General features: G+C 41.9%; 1 protein-coding gene across 2 annotated transcripts in view; it reads right to left on the bottom strand.

Moving 5' to 3' along the window:
- The window catches only part of Diaph1 (diaphanous related formin 1), a 95,417-nt gene extending 77,211 nt beyond the window's left edge, over nucleotides 1-18,206 (bottom strand). Inside the window, exon 1 of one of the 2 annotated variants that reach the window (XM_032885916.1) lies at nucleotides 17,973-18,206. In XM_032885916.1, the coding sequence (XP_032741807.1) occupies nucleotides 17,973-18,089 (117 nt within the window). In that variant the 5' untranslated portion in view covers nucleotides 18,090-18,206. The remainder of the gene's footprint in view (nucleotides 1-17,972) is intronic. The other variant, XM_032885917.1, reaches the window with a different exon arrangement.
- Between the last annotated feature and the right edge of the window lie 305 nt (nucleotides 18,207-18,511).

The raw sequence follows: 18,511 nt of genomic DNA, 5'->3' as shown, positions 1-18,511 counted from the left end.
TTAATGATTTTTGTTTTTAAATCTCCCCCTCTGTTCAGTAAGTTACTTCCACCTTCTCATGCTAGGAACTTTCCTCAGATAATAAATGTATGTTATTGCTCATGGAAAACAGGAGTTTAAACAGCATATTAACTCTGGATACAGCCAGGCAGTGATGGTGCATTCCTTCAATCTCAGCACTCAGGATGCAGTGGCAGAGGCAGAGGCAGAGGCAGATGGATCTCAGTGAGGAAGCCAATCTGGTCTACAGAGCAAGTTCTAAAAAAAAAGCAAACAAAACAAACAAATGAGAGACTCTAAATGGATGGGTTGTTGGGGTTTTTATTTATTATTGTTGTCGTTATTATTATATGATGTGTATGTGTAGATATGCATGCTATTATTATTGCTGTTGTCATTGTTCGTGTGTGTGTGTGTAGAATAGAGTTTATTTAGGGCATGGGAAGGGGAGTTGAGAAGGGAGTAGAGACAAACAGGAAGTGGGAGCAGGAGCACATGGAGATGGAGACAGAGGGGGTACGGAGAGGGGAAGACAGGGAGAAAGGAGGGGCAGAGAGCTGTTGTTATTCTATGTGATGTGTATGTATAGATGTATATGTCACAGTGCATGTGTGAAGATCAGAGGACAACTTTATGGAGTCAGTTCTCTTCTTCACTTTTGCATGAGTTCCTGCTTGCATATGATCATAGGGCACCACTTGCTTCATACACATGTGTTATTGAGGACACCACCATCTACTCTTTACAGAACTTTCCAGTATGTCCATCCCAGAACTTAGCTTTTTTTTTTACTAACATTCTGCACTAATTAATTTGTTACAGTTAACGAATCTTCACTGAGATACCATAATCCTCCAAAGACCACAATTTACTCTAAGGCTCACTCTTGGCATTTTATGGTCTATGGGTTTGAGCAAATATACTCATTGTAACCATTTCATCAATATGAAAGTTCTGTCTCCTGGGCCCTTTCATCCCTTCTTCCTGAAGCCATTGATCATTATGTCTTCCTAGTTTGCTTTTCCTAACCACCATGCGGTTTGGAGCCTTCCCCTGTCGGCTTCTGTTACTTAGTACACACACGCTAAGGTGCTTTTGTCTCCTGCCTCCATCACTCACTGCACCTTAGCACTGAATGATATTCCACTGTCATTCCGCTGTCATGTGCATGTGTTTCTGCTCTTCTGTCTTTTGCTTCACTACCTAAACTGTCAAAAACACATCAGCCCACAGAATTTTTTTTTCTGCTCTGAGTTATTCAGCAAAGATGATGCCGATCATGGTGAGCTTAGGTGCACAAAAGTGACAGCAGCATACTTCCTCAATCGTATTTCTGCTTGATGTCTAAGGAGTTGGCTTTTACTGCAGCCTAGCAAGATGCTCACTGTTTAGCAGGCCCTACTCTTAGCCTGCTTGTCCCCTGATGTCCTCTCTCAGGTCTTCATGTTCTGACAATCAAAAATTGACTTATGACTTTAAGATACTACATAGTGAATCTCCTGAGGTCTTCCACCAATAGGAGTAATAGTGCCTTTTCTGCACAATCTAGAGTTTTACTTGTTACTCAATTTCATAATATTTCATTTACAGGCAAATGATTAAAATAAAAGTACAGCACTTATTCTAAGACTCTTGCCAGAATTGAATCAGTAGATAAATATCTACAAGCCATTAGCTGGCTAGGAAAAGAAGCCTAAAAAACTATATTTACTAACTAAAAGAAGCCTTATCTTCTCTGAAAAGTCTGTTTCATTGAGCTTTACTACACGCATCAACATGTTTCAACAGTAACACCATCAAATACAATACAGCTGACAATGTAGTGCAAGGCAATAACCATCAATCAAAATAGAAATGAAAACCTGCCCCCTTCCTCCCCTTCCAGACAGCAATTCAGTTCCTGATTCATTCACCACATCCTAATGTATTATGTGGTAAATCTTTTGGCTACCGGCTACAAGAAGTCAGAAATTTCCTTGGGGCCAGAGAAATTGCTCAGAGGTAAAGAATGCCTACTGCTCTTCCAGTGGACCTGGGTCTGGTTCCCAGGACCCATAGCAAGGTGTTCATAACCACGTGCAATTCCAGTTGGAGATCAAACACCTCCTGGTCTCTATGGAAATCTGCACACACATTGTGTACATGTTTCCACATAGGCACATGCACATAAAAATAATCTTTTAAAAGAGAAATCAAAAACTAGATAATTTTAATACTTATAAGAAAACAGACCAAAAACTCTTACCTACAAGGTAAGCCCTCTAAGATCCAAAAGGCCCAACTAATTAAACTAAATGACATCAAAAGTCTACTATATACCCAAATAACTATTATATAATATAAATTAATTTTGATATCTTTTGTATACCTATTTTATTACTGTGGTGGCTTTACTCTAGTTTTTAAGGTTTTATTTTTAATTATGTGTGTGTGTATGTCTACGTGGGTATGTATGTGTGAGTACAGGGCCACAGAGGAAGTTCTGCTTGGAGCTGTAACCATAGTGGGTACTAAGAACCAAATGGGTCCTCTGCAAAAGTAGTAAGGGCAATTAAATGTTGGGCCATCTTTCTAGGCCCAATACTTGAGCTGACAGAACTAACCTTGTGGGTCACATAGACAGGAGTTCTTTTGTATGTCCAATAATACAATGGTGCCTACTGTAAACTCAAAGAAACTTCATCCATATTTATCTCTACATGATTCTCTGAATTCTAAAAAAAAAAAAAAATTTTTTTTTGAAGATTTATTTTAAGTATACGAGTACACTGTAGCTATCCTCAGACATACCAGAAGAGGGCATTAGATCTCATTACAGATGGTTGTGAGCCACCATGTGGTTGCTGGGAACTGAACTCAAGACCTCTGGAACAACAGCCAGTGCTCTTAACCACTGAGCCATCTCTCCAGCCCCTGAATTCTAGAATTTTAATTTGAATCATGAATGAAGCACAGAATACTATAAATAATTAAGGACTATCTCTCTTTTTTTAAGGGACTATCTCTTGATACAGACTGTTTATATAAGCCAAGCAAAAGGTAGTTACATAGTGTTCTTAGCAATAATCTAATAAGAGAATATGACTAAAATATTACTCTGAACACAAAGTATTTTACAGAGGAAAATGTGACTCTTAATTCCTAGAACTATGCTCATGAACTATTACTGAATGAACTACATAGCCAGCAAAGGGGAACTATAAACCCACAAGTGCAAACCCATAGCTCAGTACATTCTAAAGGTTTAGTTCAGGCTAATGTAACTTTTATGCTTGAGCTCTTGGCTAAGTGACTACCACAACTGCATAGCTGAGTATCTTGGCTCCACACTGTGATGAACCTGGGACCCCTGAGTTCTCTCATAACTATAGTCAGAATGCAATTCACTAACTGCCTCAGCATACACAGAACCTTTTTTGGTTATTGTTTTGTTTTTTGAGACATGGTCTCTCTATGCAGCCCTACCTATCCTGGAACTCAGTGTGTAGACCAGTGTGCTGGCTAGTTTGTACGACAACTTGACACAAACTAGAGTCATTTTGGAAGAAGTAATCTCAACTGAGAAACTTCCTAGCACTTGGGAGCAGAGGCAGGCGGATCTCTGAGTTGGAGGGCTAGCCTGGTCTATAGAGTGAGTTCCAAGACAGCCAGAGCCACACAGCAAAACCTTGACTTGAAGAACAAACAGCCTCTGCTCCGGTCTTGCCTCCAGGCCCTGCCCTGACTCCACCATGCTGAACTGTAAGCTGTAAGAGGAAATAAACTCTTTTCTCCCCGATCTGCTTCTGATCATGGTGTTTAGCACAGCAATAGAGACCCTAAAACATTGGGGAGGGGGAACGCCCTTATACAAGAGGAAGGGAGTGGGCGCTTAAGGCTGGGGCCAGGAAACTGGGAAAGGGAATAACATTTGAAATGTAAATAAAGGGGGTTGGGGATTTAGCTCAGTGGTAGAGAGCTTGCCTGGAAGCGAAGGCTCTGGGTTCGGGTCCCCAGCTCCAGGGAACCAAAAAAAAAAAAAAAAATAAAAAAAAAATCCAATAAAAAAAAAAAAAGGAAAGAAGAAAGAGAGAGAGAGAGAGAGAAAGAAAGGAAGGAAGGAAAGAAAGAGAGAAAGAAACAAACAAACAAACAAAGAAACCCTAAAACAACCAGACAACCAGGGTGGCCCTGAACTCAGACACGCCTGCCTGCGCTTCTGGAGTGCCAGGATTAAAGGTATGCAGCACTGTGACTCTGTTGCTGACAACAGAGATACAGAATGGCTGACTCCTAAGAAAGATTACCAAGTAGACCTGAGCCAGTCACACAAGTGCTTTAAATCTAGAAGTCAAGACACACAGATTCAGCACACCATTCTTGGCCAAAGCAGAACTACAGGCAGTCTCTGGGTGCTGAGTGCAGTCCCAAGCCAGCACTGAAGAGAGCTCCACACTGTGAGGGACTGGAGTCTTCAAAAACTCAGTGATTCTGAAGGCCGACTTTCAGCAGAGCTTCTAGCAAGAACAGCTCAGCTGACATCTTGATTTCAGCCCTGTCACCCTGAGAACCCACCCACACCATCCATGCCATGTTTTACGCTGGGTAATAATTTACTGCACAGCAATAGAAATTCATACATTATTTCAACAGCTGAAACTAGATCTCGTTCTAAGAGAAAAAGACCTTGAGTTCTGATTCTTATTTCCAACATGCTATAAGTAACTTTAACTCTTTGTGCTGTGACTTTACTAAAAAACAAGACAATGACCAGCTGTGGTGGCCTGCCTATACAATTCCAGAGCTCAAGAGGCATAAGCAGGTGGGTGGCCTGCCTATACAATTCCAGAGCTCAAGAGGCATAAGCAGGAAGATTGAGTTTGAAGTCAACCTGGCTTTATAGCTATTTCAAGGCCATCCTAGGGCTAGGTAGGAAAACCCAGTCTCAAAAGTGAATGGGGGTGGGAGAGGGTGCCCGGTGCAAAAATGCAACATAACTGCACAGACGCCTCTTAGGATCACTGATAAGCAGGTAAAAACGGATGGTGAGAGCAGTCTGCAAAGTGATTTCGGTGTTACTACAGAAAAGCTTCTAGTAAAACAACCACCTGATGACTAATTAGGCAACACTATACTTGAGTAACATGCTGTGAGAAAACAAAGACCATTCCTTTGCCTATAAATTTACACTTAGCCATCATCTAAGCTGGGCTCTTAATATTTTATACGTCAGAGCCTTCTTAAAAGATACTTGTTGCAACTCTCTCTGTGGCTGTTAAGTGTTGCAGGGGCAAAAGCCGTGTTTTTCTGAAGTGACACTGCTTAAACTTTATTTTAAAATTAACACAACTATAAATTTTGAAGCACCATCATAAGTACAGTGTATTCATTAATACTATTCAAATTGAGCAAGTGATTAAAAAGTGGTTTTTTTTTTTTTCTTTTTTTCGGAGCTGGGGACCGAACCCAGGGCCTTGCGCTTGCTAGGCAAGTGCTCTACCACTGAGCTAAATCCCCAACCCCGATTAAAAAGTTTTGAGTTCTCTGCTAGATAAGTAGTATTGTTACAGACACTAAACCATCAGATTACGCCTTCAAGAATGTCTTTCCCTATGAATGCGACCAGAGACTATGCTTAGCGCTCCAGCCCACAAGACATTTATGAATTGTCCTTGGGGAAAAAGAGTCAATTATGAAACAGACAAGACATCATCTAGGAGTGTTTCCACCTTCTTGGAAAGGTAGTAAGTTCTGGACAATGCTAAAGGCTACCACTACCTACAGGCAAAGTGGGAAATACATGTGGCCAACAACTTCCTTTCAAATCCTGTAAGGAAAGGTCGAGCTTGACATTCGGAACACAGAGATCTGTGGGTCTGCCTCTAACTCACCTTTTATTCTAGCACAGGACTTGCAGTAAGTGCCCTAGAATGCTGAGGCCATGGAGGTTTTCAGCACACACTTGAACTTGAACTCACCTAGCTTTGCCACAGATTTCACAGGCCGCCTAAGGTCAGTGAGCTAGTAATGGGAAGGTGTGTGCCTGCTGCTTGAAGTCTACCAGTTTTAGTACTCCTGCCTTTACGACTATATTGTCTTCATCGGGCTGAGATGAAAAAACTCAATAATAAAGTGACAAAAATCAAAGTGTCTTTAAAAAATAATAAGACAGGATGACAGACCCACAGAAACTGGTTAGGCTCCAGGCAGAACTGGAGAGAAAGAAACGAGTAACTTTAAATACAGTTTTTCCTTCCATTTCCATCGAAGGCCCAAGGAAGATGGCAAACAAACTGACATCTCATCTCTATCTACAGAAAAACTGAATTCTGACATCACGATTACCTATTACCCTAAATGGGAATGGGGCAGAGCTACAACACTCACCTCAAAAAAAAAAAAAAAGATACCCCAGAGAAAAGGGAATCTAAATCCTAGTGCTTGGGAGGCAGAAGCAGGAAGACTGAGAGTTCAAAGCCACGCTGTGATACTGCCTTAATATTAGGATTTGCTTGCTAACAGATTCAAAATACCTGTTATTCTCCTGGTCAAGGAAACAAATCTGAGAGAAAAGAAAAAGTAACTCCTTGCCTCCAGTTCAGCTCATCTTTAAGCACTGGGATGGGCTAACACAACTTCACAGAGAGTTGACAGACTGGAAACAAGAAGAAAAGGTCACTCCAATTCCACTAATCCAGCACAGAAAAGCAGCCCAGAAGCCAGGCTGGGGACACCCTGTTCCTCTTACAAGTCTACAGTGTCGGCACCTTACGCCATAGACACTCCTGGGTCAAGAAATCAAGCTGCCACTAGACCAAGTGCTCAAAGCTGGAACATCAAGTGTTGGGCAGACATGCCCATCTTCTCTGCTGAAGGAAGGGGTCAAAGTCATGAATGAATGTTCTGTCACTTGCACAGAGCTATACACAAAGCTTCCTCCTTCTCAAATACCTTAAAGTTCTGGGAAAACTTGAACACAAACAGAAAACACATAATGTTAGCAGACTTTTCCAAAGTTTAAATATATTTTTCAAGTTCCAAAAACTATGCTTGTTCTTTCTCATTTCCTTATTGGGCCTCTGAGTTCAGGGAAGATTGTCATTGTTCCTTTAAAAAAGGGGTGTTGACCATTTAGAAAGACTCAGTGACTCAGGAATGCTGTTTCTCAATCGCCCTAGCAACTCTGTCCTCCTCCCTTGTGATGTGAGCAGCAGTACATCTTCTCCTCAGGGTAGGCACATATGACACGCCCAAGGCCCAACAGACAGGAAGTTTCTACAGCTGCTATCACATACAGGCAGCAAGCATGAAGATCTTTTCCAAATAATAGATACTCCTCCCTTTCTCATCACATCATCATTGAATACCCCCAAAATAATCACCTACTAATAATACAGTAAATAACCCAAAAATTACACTGCTATTTAAAAAGCCAGTCTTGAGCTAATGAAACAATAAACATTTTCTAGCCTTTTATAAACCTAGAACAAGATCTAAAGGGAAATAGTGGGGAGCAGAGAGCACAATAACTTAAATTCTCATGAATGTTCACCAGAAAGTTAAAGTTAAAGTCATTCTGATCCTTCTAGAAATCAAACTATGTTGAACTTATGACACAATCACATACACAATTTCATGCCAGAGTACTAGGTCCAAATATTTCCAAATAGCAAGTATCTCTCTCTTTGGTCCTACTTTAAACTTCAATTTCTGAAAAACGAGACTAGAAGAGATGTCACACACTTCTAATCCCAGCAGTTGGGAGGCAGAGGCAGGCAGATCTCTAAGTTCTACAGGACATGCTCCAGGACAGCCAGGGATACACAGATAAGCTCTCAGAAAAACAAACAAACAAACAAACAAAACAGGAACAAACAAAAAACCCCAAGGGGGTTGTTTTACTGTTTATACATATCTACATTCTTTTAAGAAAAGCTACATATTGCTTTTATTTTAAAAATTCACTTTCATTTCAAATAAAAATAATTTTAAAGCTTGAAGAAATGGAAATGTTTACAGTATTTTAAAAGTAAAAAATATATAAACCATAATTGTAATCCTCTAAGAACATTTGTGCAAAGATAGTGACTAGACTATCCAGATATTATGTGAAATTAAAAAACAGCAGAAACTCTGGTTTTGAAAAGGATAAAAAGTTTTTAAAAACTCATTAACACATTTAAAGCAAAACATCATCCAATTCCCATATTCATAAATGTTCAAAACTCTCTTCTCTCATACACCTTACTAATATCCTGACAAAGAGCATGTGCAAAATTTAATAGTAATCACAAGCATGAGAGAGGACACTGAATAACTAGATTCTAAAGCCTAGCTCATCTAATTAAGGACAAGAAAACAGCTCTAAGCTTCCATGTTCTCCTCGTTTAAAGGAAAACTGGGTCAAATCATTTCTAAGGTCTCTTTGGGCCTCTTAAAAGACAGTAATTGGTTACTACTACTCTCTTTAAGGGGTGCCCAATGCCTGCTGCTTGCCTGATAATACGTATCCTACAGTGGTTTTCACCACTTCTTCTTGTGGTTTCAATCACAGGAAACAGACGTCACCCACGGCCTACATGTAACGAACAAGCTGTAGCAGGGGCTAAGAGCTGCCAACCAGGACCAACTCCCATCCTTTCAAAAGTACAAGGATCAAGAAACATTAGAGAACCCTGCAAGTGAGGAGTCTTAGTGTACATCTCACATAGAAACGAGACTAAACCATCTGTATAAGTCCAACAAGATGGAGTAGCTTTACAACAGTCCAAAGCTGCTATGGCCAAATAAAGGAACTAAAGAAATTCTACAGCTGACTGAAGTATGTGTTAAGAAACAATGGTCTGGGGCTGGAGAGATGGCTTAAAAAGGTTAAGAGCACTTGTTCCTGCAGAGGACCCTGAGTCAGTTCCCAGTACCACATGGGAGCTCACGACTATCCTTAACTCCAGTTCCAGGGTATCCAGTGCCACCTTCTGAACTCCATAGGCACCAGGCACTCATGTGCTCACATACATACATGCAAGGAAACCATTCAGACACATAAAATTTTTTAAAACATTAAAAAGAATGAATAGTACACTCTGGGAACTACTACAATTAACTATGGAGACCCAGACACATCCTGCAGACTATTCTCAGGCTTCTTGTTAACAAGTCTGTAAAAACCTTTCTGTGTCCATCAAAGATTATGGTATTAATAGATTCCAATACCATGAAGCTTGCCCTTAGTCACTTTAGATGAGCACTGAGTCAAATATTCCTCTCATTTGCAGTGGTGAAAGTCAGCAGCCTTGTACTTTGCAAAGTAACTCAGAGATTTTTAATCATACATAATGTTCCTTTATTAGACACAAGTCAGGACAGTGAGACAGTACCTCCAGAGACAGTAACCATTTTTTTACTTTGTAGTGCTCTCCTGGTTAAGGTAGTTATGCTAGTGGTTCTGTAGCTCACACCTTGGTGAGGTCTCTTATATTAGACCATGAGAGGGGGGAATCTTGATGCGAGTCTCCCAAACTAACACTGAAGCTGAGTGCAGAGAAGGCTATAGATAACAAGCGCTAAATACCACTGCTGCTTTCAGGGACCTTACAAGCTAGCTGGACTGATGGCAAGGCTCTAGAACAAGACAAATGCATTCAAGGAAGAGTGAGGAACACTTCCACAACCATGCAACCAAAGGTAACACCACAAATGTCAGGAAGAGGGCTGGAGAGATGGCTCAGGGGTTAAGAGCACTGACTGCTCTTCCAGAGGTCCCGAGTTCAAATCCCAGCAACCACATGGTGGCTCACACCCATCTGTAATGGAATCTGATGCCCTCTTCTGGTGTGTCTGAAGACAGCTGCAGTGTACTTATATATAATAAATAAATAAATAAATCTTAAAAAAAAAAAAAAAAAAAACAAATGTCAGGAAGAATGTTTAGAAGAAGAAACTGGGGGGGTTGGGGATTTAGCTCAGTGGTAGAGCGCTTGCCTAGAAAGCGCAAGGTCCTGGGTTCGGTCCTCAGCTCCGAAAAAGAAAAAAAAAAAGAAGAAGAAGAAGAAACTGGGCCCAAACACTGGCTCCGATTGTTCTCACAGAGGCAGTATCTGTGCCCACAATTTGGTCATACAGCCTTAAGATCTAGCTGAAAAGCCACAGTATTTCTAAGACCCAGATAATCTCTAAGAAGACAGGTGTATTATGAGTGGTAAAGACTATAAGCTACCTAAACTTCATCAAAGGCAGCAAAAATTATTTGCTGGGGACTGGACAGATGTCTCAGTGGCTAAGAGTATTGACTGCTCTTCCAAAGGACCAGGGCTCAATTCTCAGAACCCATATGTGGATAAAATACCCATACAAAAAATAAAAATAAAATCTCCTGGACATTAACACAAATCTGAGTTCTTAGATATCCTGATTACATAATGTCACTGCAATATATTATGTGGCCCCAAACTGATATCAATGTGTACCATATGGTATAAAATGCTAATTTTCGGGCTTTTTTCCTCAGGTTTTTACATGAAGGAAACCTAAAATTTCTGCCAACTGAAGTGGCTTTAGCTTTCCTAGTGATCTACACCCACCAATCTCCTGTAACAATGTCATTTCCTAGTGATCTACACCCACCACTCTCCTGTGACACTGCCATTTCCTTCACTTACAGCACACAGTCACACGTCTGAGAGCCTCTGTTCGAGCCTCTCTGCACCTCCCTACTAATCAGATTTCCTTCCAAGGCTAGCCCCAACCCTTCTCTCCTATGCCGCGAATACTGTCCATTACCACTGCGTTAGTACCGAGGAGTCTAGCACCAGCACACTGGTACAGCACTGGCACAGAACTCAGGGATGTTTATAATAACCCTCAGGTTTTGGAAGAGAAGACCAAGCAAACTACAGTGACTTGTCCAAAATTCACATGACTAATTAGTGGTAAAGTCACAGCCAATCAGCAATACATGGAGACAGCAGACCATCTAGTTCTAGGCTGCATACTGGACTGACCACTGGTTCAGGATAACCTTTATCTAAAGAACAAGCTAGATCACTTTAAGATTCTTTTCACATCTAACAGTCAAGATTCTGAAACTTAGCTCTTCTCTCAGTCCAATAACACTGCCATTTAATTTTCCCAATTTTCTAAATTTACACATCAATTTAAAGTTTATGCTGGGCTCAAAGTGTGGCTCGAAGGCAGAGTGCTCGCCTACCACATGCAAAGCCGCAGGTATGATCCTCAGCAGCATGCCTATGCACACGCTTTTATATTCACAGCCCTAGACAGAGCCCTTTCTTCTTAGATGGGGAGATATGTATGTATGTATGTGTGTGTGTGTATATATATATATATATATATATATATATATATATATATATCCCAAATTATAATCTCTTAAAAACCAAGGCTGAAATCTGATACGATAACCACCTGACTTTATGATTAGCTTTTGGATCCAAGGTAGATAGATCTATTTGGACAGAGGCAAATGAGAAATTCTATTCTCTACTTCTTACCACCAATCATACAGAAAATTATAGTTCTGTGTACTTGGATCTCTGTGGCAATGTCTTAATTATTAACTACAGACAAATAACTGCCAGGTCTAAAGAGCAAAGCCAGCAGTTCTCAGACTCGGGAGAGACCCTGGAGTCAGTAGTCATTTGAAATCCTTAAGTTTCAGGACAGTAAGTGTTTACGTATGCCCAACATCAAATTTCAACATAAAAAGGCTAATTACACAGACAGTCTTAGGTCTCAGCTTCACCTCACTTCTGCTGCTCTCAGCAACTTAAACTGCGACTGCCGACACATGCTGCTGTGTTAAAGCTGGTTCACGTGCAACGGAGATCAGGTTACTCTAAAAGAATGGTTTGCACAACTGACTACCTCCTGAGACAGGGGAGCTGGGGTTTACACACTCAGTAACTGCTACTTTTCCAGGTCTAAGATAATTTTAATTATGATTCTTCCAATTGCCTCAAAGTCTAAATTACTAAATGCACAAAGCATTTAGGCACTTAGCCAATGCACTTTGTACCTCTAAACCTTGAACTATTTTCCCACTAATTGGACTCTAGGAGAATCCAGTTTTAATAGACTACAGATGTCCAAAGGACTCTAGGGGGATACCACCAAAAGTTTCTAGGAAATGTCTAGAAGAGAATACTCTTACATAGTAGATGTGAAAGGCTGATTACATAGGAAGTGACACTGCAAAGCACTGAATCAGTCAGCTAGATCTACACTGAGTCCTAGCTTTGCCACTTTCTACTTCTATGTCCTCGAGCAGGTTGCCCAATCTCAATGGATTCAAATCCAACAGAATAATAATAATAATGTGTATTTTATTAAGGCCAGTGTGGAGACTAGTGAGTCACTGAGTTCACAACTTTAGCATTGGTAGGCACACAAGAAGCATTCATTCAAGCTGTTATTATTGCCAAGGTATAATTAATTCTTTACCCTGGAATGAATCTATCACATTCTTAAGTAAAATCCTAAACATTCACTAATATTTATACAATGTGACATACAACCTGTAGCAAACTGAGTACAGGAAAACAAAAGTTAGCATTATCTAACTCTGTGGGGGGGGTGGCAACAGGGGATGTCCAGGATAAACGCAATCTCATTCCCTGATCCTAAAAGTTTCAAAAATGAACTATCTTGTCTAAAGGTGAAAATTCCAACTCAAAACCAACATGTGGAACTAAAGCACTGAAAAGAGAAAATATATGTGCTTTTAGCAAAGATGGTGAAACAACACAAAGAACAAAAGTGGGAGAATGGGACGTCTTCAAAAATAAACACCTCCCTTTTTTTTCAGAATATACTGTTAAGAAATTCAAATAGTTAACAAGAATAAAATACATGCAAAACACACACATTCCAAACACTTGCACATAAGCTACAACAAAGACAAATATTTAATGACCAAAACCTTAAACGTTTAAACAGTATCCTCAAGGAAGACACACAAAGAGCAGGTAAGGACATGAGAAGTTCAAGACTGTCAGAGCCTCAATGGTGCCAGCCACATCTAGAATCCAAACCGTAAAGATGGCTGTATCAGGGGGTTGAGAATTTTAGGCTCAGTGGTAGAGCGGCTTTTTGCCTAGCATGCGAAGGCCCTGAGTTGGGTCCCCAGCTCGGAAAAAAAAAAAAAAAAAAAGATGGCTGTATCAGGAGCTGACAAGGTCTCCATCCAACTCTGGTATGGTTTGGTCTGTAGTGTAGTCCAAGGTCTCCAAATGGTAAGATGATTACATTCCTCTGTATTCTGTCTATTCTGTCCTCCTCTTGAAAAAAAAATATAAACAATGTCTGTAAGACAAAGGACACTCCCTGATTGTCACAGAGCCAAGCAATAATCAGCTTCTTTTCACTCCTGCACCAAGTCCCTTCCTGTGTTACTATTTAATAAAGAAAACATAGAAACCAAAATGTCTGCTTCCCTTCTGTTTATTCATCTACCTTTGACCTTTTAGTCCCTTGATGTTTCCAGCAGACAACTGCAAGAAGTGATTGATACACTGAGTGTTTAGACTTAATGAAATTAGAAACTCTATTAGGGTTAAAGTTTTTACTCTTTTAACACTTATTTATTTGGTGTGGGTGTGTGTGTACACACATGTGGAAGTGTTACTTGTTTCCTTCCACCATGTGGATGCTGGAGATCTTAAGGCTTAGCAGCAAACGCTTTTACCCACTGAGCCATCTCACCAGTCCCCCAGCTCTCAAGTTTTAAGGGTACCCATTCCAAACAACCTTGGCTGCGGGTAGAAGTAAAAAAAAAAAAAAAAAAACCCCAAAATTGAAAGAAATCGATCATCTCCATATTGGTCACAATATTTGTCTTCTTTCCACAGGTAAAAGGCATTAATTATAAACCCGGGTTTGTTTTGTTTAAGAGAAAAGGTTTGCATGAGAGATTACAGTATTTTTTTACTTTACTCCAGAAACTTTTGTTATTCTCTGATCCCTCCCCAAGTTGGTTTGGTTTATTTTGTAGCCTTGATGTCCTGGAATTCCCAGAGATCAGGCTAGCCTCAAAGAGTCACCTGTCTGGGAATAAAAGCCACCATGCCTGGCTCAAAATTTTAGTCTTAATAGTTTCTAACTGCCTGGTTGCCCAAAATCCTGGCTATGCTCAAACCAGTCACCAGAAGACCATGGAGAGATAAGAACAAAGAGACAACAGGCAGCTGACTACAAGGCAAGTGTCACCCAGCAGTGGCAGGCAAGCACCTTAGCTGCTGTGCTAAGATGCTTGTTTCCTGATTACTGCGAAATGAGTGATTAAAAGCAGAAGGCTCAACACAAAAAGAAAAAATTCTTAATATAAAATTAGTTTCAAAATGAGAATGGTTTCTGTAACCGTGAATGTTTTCAACAAACACAAGGTAAAAGGAATCACTTTCATATTCAAACCCTTTATCTAAACATGATTTTAACCTGTTCCTCTGAATCACATGTGGTATAAAACCTTATCTTTGAGGTCTCTATTTCATCCCACTGAAGATAATTCTCCCCTAGAATAACTTGGCAATTCATTTATAAACAAACTACAGTGCAAGTCAATAAGTTATTCTACCATACAGAATATACAATCAGTCTGTTCTGGTCCATGTGCTTATCAAAATGCTCCTCACTAATACTACTACTTCCTGAAGGTTTTATAACAAATATTTACAGTCCGAAATGTTCAGCTCTTGAGGCTGGAGAGAGAGATCCGTGGTTAAGAGCACTTGTCACTCTTGCAGAGGACCTGGGTTTAGTTCCAGCATTCGCTTGATGGTTCACAACCATCTGTAACTCTAGTGCTAAGGGTCCGGTGCCATCTTCAGACCTCCTTAAATGTCAAGTACATATGGTGCACATACACACATGCAGGCAAAACACTCGAACACATAAAACAAAAATAAGTGCATCTTTAAAAAAAACAACATTTACTGGAACATTTACCAACTCTCTAAAAAGCATAAGTACCTTTTTAGAACTGATGTTTCTCATTGAATCAGCAATTGCTGTTCTTAAAAATGTATTAATTTCTCAACTGTATGAGAAGACATGTAATTTATTAAATGCGGAGATAGTCTGCAGCCTCCCAACTCCCTGCTTGTACTGACTCTACATATATTTCGGAAATGAGTGTACTGGACACCCACATTCGTCACTGCTGCAAAGTCAGAAACACTCTGCTCCCTCCAAATTTGTATTTTCCTCCCTCTCAAAGGATTCTGAAAGAAAATGAACTAATGCTAGATCGAGAAGGGAAATGCTCCTGGCTCAGGAGACAAACTCATCCATAACCAAAGGGCAAAACCAAAAAACACAGTTTCAGTCACATCAAAATTTCTAACAGCCATGCCTTTAAAAGATGACGCCTATCTGCTTTTTGAATTAGAACTCTCCTTGCCCCCCACACAAGTTGCCTCAGAGGGTGAAGGGCAGATCCCAGGCAATTGATAAGCTCTGTTTTCACTTCTGGCTGCAAAAAGAGTCTGCAAAACCAGAAAGGTATGAACTGCAGTCCTTCAAATGTAAACCACCTGCTCAGAAAGGTATGGTTGCAGCAGCCAAGGGGCGGCACCCACTCAAAGACAAAGCACTTCAAGCACCCTTAGTCCAAGCCCAGAGGGTTTTTATAGCACACTCAGAATGGGCGTTCTGGCGGATACTGCACTTGTGAAAAGGTGGAGTAGGCGAAGCAGCTTTGAGTTTGGATTTAGCCAGTAAGTTCAGGAAAATGGAGCCCAGGGTAACAAAAGCACCCCAGCAATCTCATCCACTCCACCCACTCCCACACTCACACACAGAGGCAAGGAGAAGTGGACTGCAATGCTGCTAGTCTCTCATTTTCATAGCTCTCATAAAAAGCAGTGAGAGAATAGCCTCCTGCCTGAAGGTAGATTGTATTCGACAACTAGGAAGTGAAGCAACCAGCTTTCCTGGGAACCTTCCAACTCTCACTGCTTGCAATCCCTCCTTCCAAAAATTTAGTTAAGGTAAGGGTTAAAACCAGAACCTCAGTAAAAGAGAACTAGGTTCAGCTCCGCCCTCTGTACAGCAAATAACAACTCTGGGCCAAATCCACTGAGCTACACAGGACTCTGTGACACGCCAGAAAAACAGGTGAAAAGAAGTTGGGTCTCCTGGGAATTCTCACCTTACAGCACCACACACTTAAGTACCTTTCACCAACTTAGGAAACGCGGCGTTAGAGCAAATTAAAAAGCATGTATAAAACTTGAAACAAAGCAAACAGTAACAAGTCACAGAGGTCACCACAAGTCAGCAAGAATAGCCAGAGTTTGGATAGAGAAGGTCAAACAGTATCCACGGCAACAAAGTCAAAACAAAAAAATAAAGAAATACAGGCCCTAAAAATTACACTATGGAAGGAAAGTTGTGGAAAACTCTCGAACTGGAAGGTTAATTCTTATTACTCTTAAAGAAAGAACGTAAGGATATACTGCTCTGGTCACCAAGGGATCCTATTTCTACAATAGTACTTGCTTGATCAAACAGTTACTGGCACCTTATATGTCACTGGAAAGGGCAGACCAGGAGCGCCTGGTCTTGCTAGAAATAGGAAGAGATGAGTCACTCTTTTAATTCAGTCTAGTATGCTTTCAACCCTGCAGGTCACTAAACACTTTCTTCCCATTATACATCACTTATCAGTTTACTTCCCAAACTTGTGGACTGGGATCAGAATATTGGGGGAGGGTGACAGGGTGTAAGAGTTACAAGCCATTTAGTTGGTCAAAGAGATTACTATGTTACCTGGAAGAGCAAACTAAGTATCTAGTTAACAAGGGGCAAACAGTTAAACAGAAACACCTCTCTCTCACTCTCTCTCTCTCTCTCTCTCTCTCTCTCTCTGTGTGTGTGTGTGTGTGTGTGTGTGTGTGTGTGTGTGTGTATGTGTGTGTCTGACTGCTTGGTATCTTTCAAAGCTTTTACTGTAAGAGTCAAGTAGCTCCCTGAAGAGAGAAGAAAAGAGGACTTAGGAAAGGCAACAGGTAGTAAAACAGAGTCACATGAACATCAACAGTCCCTTGGACTGAGATTAGAAGTAACAGGCACACTAAGTAAAGATTCGCTCTCCTACAGGTGGTAGGAAAAGGGATTTCAGGAACCTTGGGGCCCAGAAAATGGTGAAAGATGAGTTGAGAAAATGGTTATTGTTTTAAAGTGTATAAAAAGCAATTAGATTACTCATAAACTTATTGGAATTGAAATCTAAGGGAGAGGTTTAATCACCATCTCGGGTCATGAAGGGCATAGTATCTTTTAAAAAGTTCTAACCCTCTAAAGTGATAAGCAACAGGGCTAAAAAGAAACAGGTTTTGTGAATAAGGAAGCCAATTACCGCCATGCCCCAATGACCAATAATCACAAGGACAAACGTCCAAAGAAGGAGGGAAGAGAGACTCAAGTCAGGTAACATTCCTAAGGGGAAGTATTACCAGGTGACACCGGGCAGAAGGGGGACGGGGCGGGAGGAAAGTTAGCAGGTGAAAGGGATTACTAGTGAGAAAGGAAATGACCTTTTAAAAGAAAAAGAATAACCCCCCAAATGGGATACGGATAAGAAGAGAAAATGGACTCAGAACAGTTTACAGGGGAGCAAAGAGAAAGAAAGAAAAAGAAAGAAAAAAAGACGTGTTAGGGTACCAGAAGCAGAAGAAAGGAAGTGGGACTGAGAGCCCGCGGGGGCACGGGGGCGGGAGCGCAGAGCCTGCGGACTGAACAGCGAAGGAAGCTCCAAGGTGGCCGAGGCGAGGGCCAGGTGGGACAGCCCGGCTGCCGGATGTCCCGGAGGGAGAGAGTGTGGGACCGCGAAGCCCAGGACCCAGAGAAACCAGGAAGGGAGGCGCGGGGGCGGCTCCCCAGCGGCAAGCAGACGCCCCCGGATGGCAGCGAGGGTCGCCCGAGTCCAGAGGTGGCCACTCCGCCAGGCTGAGGAGCAGGGTGGGAGGGACACTCACAAATTTCTTATGTTTGCCGCCGTCGCCGCCCGTCGCAGGCAGCTCATCCGGGCTCCGACCCTTCTTCTTGTCCCGGGTCCCGCGGCCGGGCCCTAGGCCCCCGCCGGACGGCTCCATGTCCTGGTTAGCGCCGGCCAGAGACCCCTTGTCTACGCCGCTCCCGCCCGGCTGCCCCGAGCCAGCAACCACCGCCGCCGCCCAGCAGCCTTCTTAGCCGGCCGCCGCGCCCCGCCTCATTAACATGCTGGGCTGCGCGCGCCTCATGAATATACAACGGTGACGCCTCGCTCCCGCCCGCCTGCCCCACTTCCGCCCGTACCCGCAGCCCCTACCAATGGGGGAAGGGAGGGGGGGTGAAGGGACGCCGCGGAAGCGCGCTACCTGCCCGGCGGGCCTAACCATTCGGACCCACGTGTAGGGGGTGAAATAGAGAGTGGGCGGCGCTGCTCTGCCAGGCCACAGCGAGGAGTACCGCCCCCTGGCGGTTGGAACAGAGGAGGCCTTTAGGTTCCCACGCAGAAACCCACGTGGCTGTAAAG

The sequence above is a fragment of the Rattus rattus genome, chromosome 15, assembly GCF_011064425.1.
Source record: "Rattus rattus isolate New Zealand chromosome 15, Rrattus_CSIRO_v1, whole genome shotgun sequence".
NCBI lineage: Eukaryota > Metazoa > Chordata > Mammalia > Rodentia > Muridae > Rattus > Rattus rattus.
Note: the sequence above shows the minus strand (reverse complement) of the source record. Positions and strands in the feature narration are given on the sequence as shown.